A 10,597-nucleotide genomic window follows, 5' to 3' on the forward strand; every position below is an offset into this window, starting at 1 on the left:
CTCTACGCGCTCACTATTCAATTTTGATTAGGTTCAAACCTACAAGTGTGTTTTACGTTACGTTACTCCATGCGTCATTTGGACAGGTGCGCAGACGCACGTACATGTCTCAGTTATATATAAATTCACTTTCAAATAAATGGTGATAGTCAATGTTGTTATTAACATTTAAAATTTTTAACAATCAAACACTAAATATTTCGAAAAGTTCAGTAATAGGCCTAGGCGGAATGTATAGGCATAGGTTATGTATTTACTTACTGAGCAGCACTCCTCGGCAAGTATCAGGAACGGTTCCGGACACCCATAGCACATAGGCCGGAACAAACTCATGTCCAGACCAAACCGCTATAATAAATGAACAATTATTTTAAAAAATATAATATTTTATTAAAAGTGTAAATCAGCGAAAATTGATTTATTTGAATATGCATCTGACTGGATATAGATAATATATTTGATCCCTTTAAATGTGGGATGCACAATTTATAATTAAATTTTAGTAGAACTAGCTATTATTAATACTAATTAATAATATTTTAACGCACCGGTGTCCTTGGGAGTTCATTTGGGTCCGCTTTTATCCGTGCAATGACTTCACATAGTAGGATACCGTAAGAAAAAACATCAACTTTCTTTGTATACTCTTCACCGCGGAGCATTTCTGGGGCCATCCAATAGGGCGACCCCACAACTGACATCCGTCGTGGAATATCTGCATCGACTCCGCCAAGACCAACACGAGCTAAGCCGAAATCAGACACGACTGCTTCCATATTTCCATCGTCAAATACTTTGATCAAACAATTCTGAAAAAAGAATGACGCCACACCTATATATAATAATAATAATAATAATAATAATAATAATAATAATAATAATAATAATAATAATAATAATATCTTAGTAGGCGCACGTATATTAATATTATATACTATGTGAACCCTCAAGATGTATGTAGGGGAGAGAGACTAGTGGCTTAGATCCGTAATGATATCGCACAGACCTCTGTGGTTAGTCAGTGTTACGCAATCCGTGGTCCGTCGAGCATTTTGTGGTCCACCGAAAGTGACGGTCCGTCAAACGCTAAAGGCCGACGAATCTAACGCCGCCGTTCCCTAACCTAACTCACGTTGCCGTAGTCAACACAACGCCAATACGCTTAAAGCCCGTTGTCAAATCCACACAACGAACGACTTCCCCATGTATTCGCATGCGCAGTACGGTTTCACGCTCCACTGCCCGTCGTAGAACGCCGCTTCGTCCAAATCGAAAGCTGCTTAATGTTAGACGACGCGACGCCGTTTGCTGATTGTCGGTGGAAGTCTGAACGGATCTTCATTAAAAATGATCCGTTGCGCACATATCGTGGTGTTTGATTCCTCATAGAATCACGTCGGCCGAGGGCCGTCGGGCTCAGTGAGTGCCCGCCGGGTTAAGTGTCTGTGGGTGGTTCGCGAGAAAATGTAAGTGGTCCGCCAAAAGTTGAGTGTTCAGGTGTCGTATATGACCCATAAAACCACGAAAAACAACATTCTATTTTAATTTGACATTCCTTTTACACTTGCTTAGACGTGATACGCAAATTATTGCAGTGGGGTTTAGTTTATCGGCGTTGGTTTTTGTTAAGAACTTGAAGTTTTACATGGGTCTTGAAATCTGCAGCTCAGTCGGCGGTCTATCGCGCACCTTTTGACGTTTCCGCTTGGCTTAGGCGATGTTCACACGCAACAGATGAAAGAGGGCAAAGCTAAATTTTACGAAAATATTAGTGATGTGAGTAGGCTCAATGTATACATTAAAATTACTCCAAATTACTCCAGCATTTGCTTTGTAAAATGTTTGAGTTAAAATTTCCCCAAGACACATCGTTTAATGTTTTGCCTTTAACCTTCAATGTTTAGGCCTACTTCAAGCGACTCATCGACTATATTGCAGTCATAACTTGCTTTTCATAATGTATTCTGGCATAACCACTATCATCAGCGGCGTAGCGAGTTCGTGACGGGCCACAGTGCAAAATAATTGCCTGGCCCTTATAAAAGGCTCCAGATCGGACCCAGAGACAAAGCCTTGGTGGGGGTCTACTGAAGCGCAACACTTAATGTTTATACATTCAGAAATTGTTTAAAACGGATATGGCTTGTAACGACCATAAATATCTATAAAATATCCGAAAACATATTTGGAACTCTTAATGTTCTTACATTTTGAAATTGATTAAAACGGAATTTATTTTTAGATCTACATGCCTATTGAAATGGACCCCCAATAGCCATAATGTATATGGTATATATGTGTATGTCTATATATTTAATGAAGTATATAGTCCACTTTGTGCACCAGATTCAAAATTGCATTACCAAAAATCATCAGTGCTGTTTGGATGGAACTACTTATCTTTGATTAATTACGTTTTGCATTTCGGAAATCAAAGGACCAAATAATGAAAAGACTATACTTACGGTATCCGCGGGCTTTTGTTTTAATGTTTTATATTCAAAGGAAATATATAAAAAAATGTTTGTGGTATACACTTCTGTAGTCAGATAAGATAAGATTTAGGTCTGATGCTTACTTGCTGTCAATTTTAAACGAATCTAATTAAACTGGGCCTACAGCAATTGCACAAACGGTTGATTATTGTGTATGAGCTTCGTGTTTGCGTGTGTAAGTAGTTGATACTGATGGTGGTCGATGCTGTATTTTTGCTTAGATTTACAGTGGCAAGCATTTAACTACTGTGTTGAATTGTACTATGAAAATGTTTTGTGGAAAAGGGGAATTAATATCATTAACATCATCATCATCCTAATCTTCATGTAGGAGCCATATAAGTTCTTTTTATTTATTTTTTTTTTGTTTGTTTATTTATAATTTCAGATAATTACAGTATATGGTTTAGTGGGTTTTTTTCTGCCAATCAGGCAGGGAGACTGCTAATTTGTTTATAATTAAATTCCAGGTGTGCTGTATCAAAGCACAGAATGCAGTTTACTAACCATTCAATTGTTGTGCAGGCGGAATTTAGAGTGACGTTATTTTACTGTCTAAATTGTGTGATAGTATAGGCATAATCTTTGGTGAGTTATTCATTTACTATACCTTTAATTATATTGTGATAGGCTTTGGAATATGTGTGTAAATGTAATACAAGCCTTTAACAGTAAGCAGCCTAGTCTAATAGATTGTTGTGTGTATGTAGATGAACAGTAAGCGAATTTCTGCTACAAGTAATACCAATACAGTAGATGGAAGGCTTACAAATTGTTTGTTTAATGGTAGGCTTATGAAATATTTTGATGCATTTATAATTTGTTTAGAATATTGAATCTGGCCAACAATATTTCTGTTACCATGTAAACTCCATTCATATTGCAGTAAATTTGTTGATTGGTTCAGTTAGATCCGTTGTTGTCACCATCAGCATCATCATCCTCACCATCATCTCCATCCCCCTCATCACCTTCTTCCTAATCCTCCTCCTCCTCCTAATCATCGTCATCATCAGAATCATCACCCTTATAAACAATTTTATCAACGTCATCATCACTCTGTTACCATAATCACACCATCGCCGTCGTCATCAACATTATAATTACTCTGTTATCATCATCATCGTCATCGTCTTGATAATAATCCTCATCAGTACTAATATTAATTATAAGACATGATGATTACCCTAGAATTGAGATCGCGGTGCAGGACATTCTGTGAGTGCAAGTACGTCATACCTTCAGCAATATCGACGGCGAATTTTATGCGCTGTTTCCATGAAATATCTATACTGCAATTAGCTAATACCTCCTCCAGCGTTCCACCAGAAATATACTGAAAATATAAAATAACATAATAGAAACGATAAATTTATCTTCGACGTTCATGATTGCATCATTTCATATCAGTAGACATGAACAATAAATTATGAAAATTTTGTTTTTATCGATATTATTCAATTCAGTAATAACAATAGATTTAACCAATGTCATTGGTTAGGCCTATATGGCAGGCATCATTATATCGATTGTTATAATAATGTTTCGTAATATTTGCAAGGCACAAACAGTTTGTCATTTAACACACTATTAATCCGCTCACGTCAAAGAAATTTTTGTTTTATATCATTGGGCATTTACATTTCGATACGGGCTTTTCGACAATTTTCAGGCAGTAATGCTCTTCCGGATCATCCTTAGCAATCAATGCCCTCAAAACATACACACACACACACGCATATATATATATATAGCCATAGGTAATAAACGCCAAAAGCTAATGCCTTCAATTCGTAATATAATTTGCATGTTCTTAGAGTCAAAGACTATGCCTATCATTTATGTATTTTGTGAGACAAATCATGACATAATACTAATAATTCTAAACCGTCTTGCGGTAATGCTATAAAGATTTATAAATCAAACGTTAATGAAGAGGAATCTGCCAGTGTGGAAAAAACAGGAACCCCAACCGGGGTTCGAACCCAGGACCTTCTGCTGTCTATGCAGAAAGTATATATTATATATATAAATGTATATATATATATATATATATATAATATATTTGTATATACACTTGGACATAGGTATATACATACATTACATATATTTATATGTATACCTATATATATATTTAATGAACAGTAATCTCAATATGTGCACTTTCGAATATAGCCAGCATCATTACCGGCATTGGACTAATATTGCCGTAAATATTAACGCTCTACTAATATCTGTCGATTGATTGATAGTCCTATATTGACAGTAGGCTTACAGTATTTCCATAGATATCACTAATAGACCAACAACATGTACGTGTTTTCATAATGCAAACAAACAAGAAAGTCTACGTTCGACAATAATGGGCCCGATGAGGGCCTACGGTTAATTTACCTCAAGAAGTGGATGTATTCTTCCTTCTTTCACGCATGCACCGAGATACCTAATGAGTAACAAGAAGACCATTGTATAGTAAACCGCATACTATATAAATATTATTGAAATTTAAGACGAGATTGAAACATATAAGTAGGCCTATGTGAGCTTTCGGGGTGCTAGTCTGGGACTTTCCCACACACTTGTTTGCGTCCTCAGTGAAATGCACTTATCGCGTCTCTCCTTTCACATGGGTATGGGAATCTTCATGCTCCAGGGCTGGATTCAGACTGGTCTGTCAGCCCGGGCCTTCATAATATTTGACGTTAAATTATAGCCAAATTAGAAAATTATATTCAAATTAAAGTTTAATTTCTTGCATCCTGGAATAACCAAACAATTTCATACTTGGCTAATCTCCATCCACGGTTGGACTGAGGTGGCCTCCGTCCAAATGCCTCCTTAGACCTCTATTAATTCGGATTCCTGAATCCGCCGCTGCGCTCGAATGATGCTGATTACTAGTCAGGACATTACTGAATAATATAGGAATATATAACAAAAAGCGTTTACCAGGAGCCTGTGGCGCTTTGCATTATTATTACCCAGTCATTTGAACGTACCATGCACATGGAACACATTATACCCAAATCATGAGATGTATTCCAGGTTGCAGTTGTTAATACTCCTTGTATTAACATTAGCACAGAGTCTGTTCTATTAGCAGTACGTGTACTTCCCTGGGGATGTGTTCTAAAGTAGTTTGATCCAATGGTTTGGATAATAATGTGAAGCATGGCGCTTGGTAGCAGTGGCCTGAGGAGGCCTGCAGCTCATGGATAAGGCTTCTTCAGGCCCACTACCACCAGTGGTATTACTGGTCGAATTACCCCTCCCCTCCCCCTTTCGCCGTTTTGACGTTTTAATGGCTTATTTTTGTGGTATTTCTTCACACAGTCTACTCATTAAGGAGCCCTCGGCCCATTTGGGGCTCTTGGTCTCTAGCATAATAGCGTATATGCCGATTAATATCCCAGGGGTCCACACGGGACTGGGGCCCTGGATTTTGCCAATGAAAAGTCTGATAGACATGGTACGCCATAGGCCTATGACTGATTGATGCCTATATTAACCTCATCATCGTCGTCATCATGATCATCACTATCATTATTATCATTATCATTAACAATAACATTATCATCATCATTATCTTGCTATAATCGTCTTCATCATCACCACCACCACAACCCTCATGACGGCCACCACCAACATCATCAATCAATATTATCAATAGTAGTATTATTATTATTATCATAATTAATATTATTGAGTATTAAACTAACGCCAATATAGTGATGCAAGCCATCGTGATTCATATAAATTCCCGTACGGTAAGCCTATTATTATTTTTAACCAGTGAAATACGGTGGCTTTATTTCGACTTTATGATTTTGACGGCCATAACAGAGAGCGAATCACAATCACTAAGCCGCCTTGTTATCTGGAGAGAATATAATTATAAAAGAAATTAATAAACGTTTACCATGTTTTATATTGTTTTTATTATAAGACCGATTATCATCATTATCATAACAGTAAATTCCCATACCATGATCATTATTATTATTATCAATATCTTTATCATTGACATTGATATCACCACTTGTTTTTGTTATCAGCATCATAATTACATATCATTATTTTTTAATCATCATTATTGCTACTATTTTCTAATATTATTTGTATTCTTATTGTTATTAATTCATATAATATTATTACTACTGGACTTCCTGGACAAACACTCTCTTCACTAAGACAATCCACGTAGCCGGGATTGCCATGGGGTGAGGGTGTGCAAGATGGGCCAACTGGGGTCAGGTGGGAATATCCGAATGGATCGCAGCTTCGATTTTTCATTACTATAATGCCAAAATGCTTGCCTAACGATAAATTGCTGGTTAAAATCCCACCACCCCACAAAAAATACAATTCCCTTTGATAAAACTCCATCACAGACTGATATACTCACGGTAGAGAAACAGAATAACAAGAACAGGAAGAAAATCAATAAACCTTGATTAATTACATTTACTATATCCGCACAACGAGTGTTAATAAAAATATAAATAATTCTAAACAAACGACATATCAATTCAAGTAAAATTGATCTCAATAATTGTCTTTATGAGTATGAATGAAACTTTATAATTGGAAACCAGTTCACCGTAACTGGATGTAATTGATGATGAAGATGTATAAATAATACACGACAACACGGCTATGCCTGTCTTATTCTGTTTATATGAAAGCTAATAATTATGATTACTTATAATAATAAGATGATGACATGGACATAACAGTGATTCAAAATTCATATTCAAATTAAATACTACCGTACCATATTATGTAATTATTAGTATTATTTCACGCTCATGGAATAGCATTTTATTTTCATTAGCAACAATCAAAATATTACAGTATACTTTTTAAAGACAACATTAACGAAATTATAAGTAAATGCGACATGTTATTCTTTCATGTAAATACAACAATAATATCGGTAATTGATTATTGTGACGATAGGCATGAAAGTAATGGGAAACATCTCTGATTACACTGTTACTGTATAATAATGCTATAAAACAGTTAAATTCCTTTTTTGCTGAACTTCTGTCTCTCATGAATGACTGTCGAGTTGCACGGTATATTACAAACTCGTGTGAATTGCCCAAACTAAAGAGCATAATCATGTCACATCACATCCATATATGGACATGATGATAACAATTTTTTTTTCTGTTCTGGCAAAGCCACATTTATTCACAACATTTTTTAAAACCTTAAACATTCACATATATACCAATGTACTTCCTTTAAAACAAATCTTGTAATTTCTTAACAATTTAATTTCAGGCAGTGTCGTATTTACGTCTGTTCTTATTTCCATTTCATGACGTATAACAGCATATAGCATATTTTATGTGTGACAATTATGATGTCCATATAGGCCTAATATGGGCAAATCATAGGTAATCGTGTGGATAGAGGTTAAAGCTTTGATATTCAGACAGATAAATTTAGACGTCGACACAAACGCTTGGTTCCCGGCTTGGTTCACACGAGAGCAATTATATGCGTCGGCATCATGAATTTGTTAATTAGTGTCTTCGTTGCGTTTGTGTTACAACGCGTCAAATTGCGAACTAGGCTTTCGTCTATGATTTAGACCAAATATATTGGTTGTTTCCATCTCTTTAATAATGATTTGATTTTGTAATGTGGCATGTTTAACTTGTGTGTGATACTGTCTGTAGAGTTGATTTATACTTTAAAAAAAAAATCCAATGACGGAATCAAGTGACGGGACACATTATCTACCGCACTCTCGCAATTGGGAAATACTTTCTGGGTAACCCATCTCCATCTGTTTTATTTTTAATCATTGATGCACTGGTATTTAAACGTGATATAAATATTTATTAAGGAAAACAAACGCAGCTGATGGCGACTGTGCTTAGCATGATCAATAAGACGGGTTCAAGGTCCACTGTGTTATCCATGTGTTCAATGTATTAATCAATATTAATATTTTCTGAGCACCATTTTTAGAAGCCAGGACTACTATGGTAACCATTAATAAACTTTGTAATTACAATCTTCAATATTTAGGCCTATGTCCTAATCAATAATAGCCGTTTGAATATTTTAATTAATTAATTAATATTATATTTCATTCGTATATTCATTCGTATATCACACAGCAGCTCGCCGATCACAGGATAATAAACAATTCTTTATAAGCCGAGGCCAGGCTCTTTGTGAGGCTTAGGGATTGGAGTATTTTTAGTCTTAAAAACCGTAATCATTTGAGTTTTTGGTTAAGAAAAACTCATGCAGGAGGAAAAGATGGAAGAGGTTGAAGATTGAAGCTTCATTGCTAGCGAAACAATATGAAGCATGGGGAATTAGCATTACACTTTCTTAATGGAAATATGTTATTATAGCCCCATGTAACTAATAAGCTAAGAGCCAATACCGTATGACACGAAATTATTCGCTCTAATTACAGCTAATTACTCTGAAAGTCTTGTATAGAGTACCATAAATATGATCTAAAAAGTGCGCTTCACCTGCTTTTAATTGGTCAAAGCAATAACGATTCTAACCTTATAAACATCTGCGAAAAAGCCGCTACCGATTTTCTCCGCTTGAAAGTCATTCCAAAACGACAGGTCGGTAACTGCCGCCCGTAGGGCGTAGCAGGAGCTACCAGGCAACGGCCATGTGTCTCGTCCAGGGGATGGCGGATGCACTGGCAGGGTATCAGTAATCACTGACAAATGACTTGGTCTCATGTCTACGATGGGATAGCAGCAAATACGCCTATGCCAATGAAGACAACGGTGATGAATTGCAGCACAAAACGTCGCAAGGGTACCCACTGTAGCGTGCTAATCTTGAAACACGGACCGATGGATTCCTTTTTCCCTGAAGAAAAGAATATTTTACGAGTCATACAAAATTAACAATGCAATAATAACTCAATAAGACATGCTGGGAAATTAGTTTATCCTAAACTAATTTGTAGATTTCATTGAATAATTCAACACAATCACATCCTTTTTAGAGGCACTACATAAATCCTTTTTTTTATTAACGAACGATAATGAAGGATACGACAACATTTTATTTTTGTATCCCAATACATAAAAGAAAACCTAGTGTAACCTTTTCAAAACACAATAACATTAAGGAAACCATGGGAGACAACCATTGGACAATGGGCACCTGAAAGTGAAATAAATAACTGTTAAGTAGGCTTAGCGCGGTTGCTGCATTTTTACAAAAACTAATGCATGTAAGAATAACAAGTAGACAGGCCTATGGGCATGTAATATCCTGGGAATTTATTTACCTATCCATTTAGGCACAGGCCATCGATTTCCAATAGCAAACTTAATTACTTTTCTATATTTATAGCAATAATCCGTTTCTCAAGACAAGCATATACGATGCTCTACATAACCTAAATCTCGTTAAGTGGTTTAGGGAGTGGAATAGTTTTTAGTCGTGAGAATAGAGCCCTGCACTTAACATAACTTGAACCAGGGCCCTGGGATTGGAAGACAAACTTCCTAGCTACACCAAACTACAACTCCAGTCCTTATTTGGAATCACAAAATTATCGAAGAAACCATTGTTGTGAAATTTCTTGGTGTTAACCTTGACTGTCATCTTAATTTTAATTGCCATATTGACAATATTGCCAAAAAGATATTTAAAAAAAAAAGACTGGTCTTATTTAAAAACTGAAATATTTTCTACCTACTAATATGATAATTGCTATTTATAAACCATCGCTTCTTCCTTTGCTTAAATTATCCCCTTCTTGGGAATGGGAATCTGCAAATATTACCGTACCCATCTCCAGAGGCTATAGATTTAAGCTACAAAATAAAGCACTAAGAGCTGCATACAAAACATACTATTTTCACCCCTCACTTCATTTTTTTATTTTTTAAAAAGACTTAACATTTTGTTTATCTCTTATTTGATAAATATATTGCAATGTTTATGCATAATTATAAAAATGGAAATGCACCAATTGTTTTTGAACGGGTTCTTCCAAACTACAGAATCTGTGCATAATCGCAATACTCGAAACAAAAAGTTTGTATATTCCGAGGAAGAGAATACATAACCCAACAGAGTATTTCATTCACAGG

General features: G+C 35.8%; 1 protein-coding gene across 1 annotated transcript in view; it reads right to left on the reverse strand.

The window, feature by feature from the left end:
• The window catches only part of LOC117107485, a 28,260-nt gene that overhangs the window by 1,878 nt on the left and 15,785 nt on the right, over positions 1–10,597 (reverse strand). Inside the window, exons 3-8 of the mRNA XM_033249187.1 lie at positions 9,038–9,359; positions 4,890–4,979; positions 3,682–3,831; positions 1,138–1,326; positions 549–809; positions 262–348 (exon numbers count right to left, since the gene is read on the reverse strand). Of these exons, the coding sequence (XP_033105078.1) occupies positions 262–348; positions 549–809; positions 1,138–1,326; positions 3,682–3,831; positions 4,890–4,979; positions 9,038–9,226 (966 nt within the window). The 5' untranslated portion in view covers positions 9,227–9,359. The remainder of the gene's footprint in view (positions 1–261; positions 349–548; positions 810–1,137; positions 1,327–3,681; positions 3,832–4,889; positions 4,980–9,037; positions 9,360–10,597) is intronic.

The sequence above is a fragment of the Anneissia japonica genome, unplaced genomic scaffold (assembly GCF_011630105.1).
Source record: "Anneissia japonica isolate Jap-2015-1 unplaced genomic scaffold, ASM1163010v1 scaffold288091_len1417266_cov198, whole genome shotgun sequence".
Taxonomy (NCBI): Eukaryota; Metazoa; Echinodermata; class Crinoidea; order Comatulida; family Comatulidae; genus Anneissia; species Anneissia japonica.